Below are 2595 nucleotides of genomic sequence, written 5' to 3' on the forward strand. Positions count from 1 at the left end.
GTCCCCACAGAGCCCTGCACACAGGAAGCTGAGGCCTGCCCCCCACTGGCCACGGCTCCAGCTCTCCGGGGACCCACCTCCATCTGCCTGCCCAGGCCAGCTGCCCATCTCCTTGGGCCCCAGGGACCCGGTGGGCATCTCGGGGACCCCCAGTCCCGCTTCTCCTCCCCGCTACCTTGTGCAGTGTTGGGGTGTCCTCTGCACCTTCCTCTCTGTCCCCCCACCTCCCCACCCTGGGCCCGGGCTCTGTTCCTTCCAGGCCTCCTGGCCTGGCGTGGCTGGAGCCCCCTAGTCCACCACCTCCAGGTGTGCCCCCCATCACCTACACCCAACAGGTCCCCCTGAGAGGCGCACCCCCCTGTGCTGGGCACCGCAGGCCTCCAGGAAGCACCCCCTGGCCCCAGCTCTGCCCTGTCCCCCGTCCCATCCAGTCCTGCTTACTCTCGGGGTCCACTGCTCCGCCCGAGTGTCCCTCCTCCCTGCCCCAACCTGGGGGCCCAGACAGGCAGCTCCGAATGTCCTGTCTTGCTGGGCTGCTGCCCACAGGAGGCAAGAAGCCCAGGCCCCCGCCACCTCCCACCTGTCCACTCGGACCCCCCAGTGCGGGGCCTGCTCCGCCTCCCTCCAGGGAGCCTTCCAGATGGTGCCCACCAGCTCAGCTCCTCCGTCCAGCAGCCCCTGGATGGGGGGTGGCGGGCGGCGGGTGACCTGCATGCGGGGCCCTGCACCTCCCCTCACAGCAGCCAGGCCAGAGCCCAGGGCTGGGTGGCCAAGCCCACCGAGGGATGAGGGTCACTGGGCACCAGGTGTGGGCAAGCTACGCAGCCGGGGGAGGGAGTGGGAGCCATGCAGGTGCCCCCCCAAAAGCGGGGGCAGTGCAGGAGGCGCATGCCCACACCTGGCCGGACCCTGCCCTCCCAGGTGGCCCGTCTCCTGGAGCCCCCTATTCCACCACCTCCAGGTGTGCCCCCCATCACCTACACCCAACAGGTCCCCCTGAGAGGCGCACCCCCCTGTGCTGGGCACCGCAGGCCTCCAGGAAGCACCCCCTGGCCCCAGCTCTGCCCTGTCCCCCGTCCCATCCAGTCCTGCTTACTCTCGGGGTCCACTGCTCCGCCCGAGTGTCCCTCCTCCCTGCCCCAACCTGGGGGCCCAGACAGGCAGCTCCGAATGTCCTGTCTTGCTGGGCTGCTGCCCACAGGAGGCAAGAAGCCCAGGCCCCCGCCACCTCCCACCTGTCCACTCGGACCCCCCAGGGCGGGGCCTGCTCTGCCTCCCTCCAGGGAGCCCTCCAGACGGTGTCCAGCAGCCCCTGGATGGGGGGTGGCGGGCGGCGGGTGACCTGCATGCGGGGCCCTGCACCTCCCCTCACAGCAGCCAGGCCAGAGCCCAGGGCTGGGTGGCCAAGCCCACCGAGGGATGAGGGTCACTGGGCACCAGGTGTGGGCAAGCTACGCAGCCGGGGGAGGGAGTGGGAGCCATGCAGGTGCCCCCCCAAAAGCGGGGGCAGTGCAGGAGGCGCATGCCCACACCTGGCCGGACCCTGCCCTCCCAGGTGGCCCGTCTCAGCCCAGGAGCAGGACCCCAGGCTGACTTCAGACTCAGCACCATTTGGGGGGGGCAGGCAGCCTGGGGGGCGAGGGGACCCGAGTCACGTCCCCGCCTGCCCTCCCGCCCCCAGGTGGCCTTCATCCACTTCTTCTTCAACGTGGCTGGCATTCTGCTGTGGTACGTGGTGCCCGTCCTGCGGCTGCCCATCCCGCTGGCCAAGCGCTTCGGGGACGTGACGGCGCGCTACCGCTGGGTGGCGGTGGCCTACCTGCTGCTCAGCTTCCTGCTGCTGCCGCTGACCTGGGGGCCCAGACAGGCAGCTCCGAATGTCCTGTCTTGCTGGGCTGCTGCCCACAGGAGGCGAGAAGCCCAGGCCCCCGCCACCTCCCACCTGTCCACTCGGACCCCCCAGTGCGGGGCCTGCTCCGCCTCCCTCCAGGGAGCCTTCCAGATGGTGCCCACCAGCTCAGCTCCTCCGTCCAGCAGCCCCTGGATGGGGGGTGGCGGGCGGCGGGTGACCTGCATGCGGGGCCCTGCACCTCCCCTCACAGCAGCCAGGCCAGAGCCCAGGGCTGGGTGGCCAAACCCACCGAGCCCACCGGAGCAGTGGGGTCACTGGGCACCAGGCGTGGGCAAGCTACGCAGCCGGGGGAGGGAGTGGGAGCCATGCAGGTGCCCCCCCAAAAGCGGGGGCAGTGCAGGAGGCGCATGCCCACACCTGGCTGGACCCTGCCCTCCCAGGTGGCCCGTCTCCGCTTAGGAGCAGGACCCCAGGCTGACTTCAGACTCAGCACCATTTGGGGGCGGGGGCAGGCAGCCTCGGGGGGGCCAGGGGACCCGAGTCACGTCCCCGCCTGCCCTCCCGCCCCCAGGTGGCCTTCATCCACTTCTTCTTCAACGTGGCTGGCATTCTGCTGTGGTACGTGGTGCCCGTCCTGCGGCTGCCCATCCCGCTGGCCAAGCGCTTCGGGGACGTGACGGCGCGCTACCGCTGGGTGGCGGTGGCCTACCTGCTGCTCAGCTTCCTGCTGCTGCCGCTGGCCA

At 70.8% G+C, this 2595-nt stretch overlaps 1 protein-coding gene across 1 annotated transcript in view; it reads left to right on the forward strand.

Annotated features, from left to right (window-relative positions):
* The first annotated feature begins 6 nt into the window (after positions 1-6).
* SLC34A3 (solute carrier family 34 (type II sodium/phosphate cotransporter), member 3) overlaps positions 7-2595 on the forward strand; it is a 6000-nt gene continuing 3411 nt past the window's right edge. Inside the window, exons 1-3 of the mRNA XM_014529686.1 lie at positions 7-921; positions 1556-2065; positions 2424-2591. Coding sequence (XP_014385172.1) covers positions 847-921; positions 1556-2065; positions 2424-2591 — 753 coding nt within the window. The 5' untranslated portion in view covers positions 7-846. The remainder of the gene's footprint in view (positions 922-1555; positions 2066-2423; positions 2592-2595) is intronic.

This window comes from Myotis brandtii, unplaced genomic scaffold (genome assembly GCF_000412655.1).
Source record: "Myotis brandtii unplaced genomic scaffold, ASM41265v1 scaffold691, whole genome shotgun sequence".
Classification (NCBI taxonomy): Eukaryota; Metazoa; Chordata; class Mammalia; order Chiroptera; family Vespertilionidae; genus Myotis; species Myotis brandtii.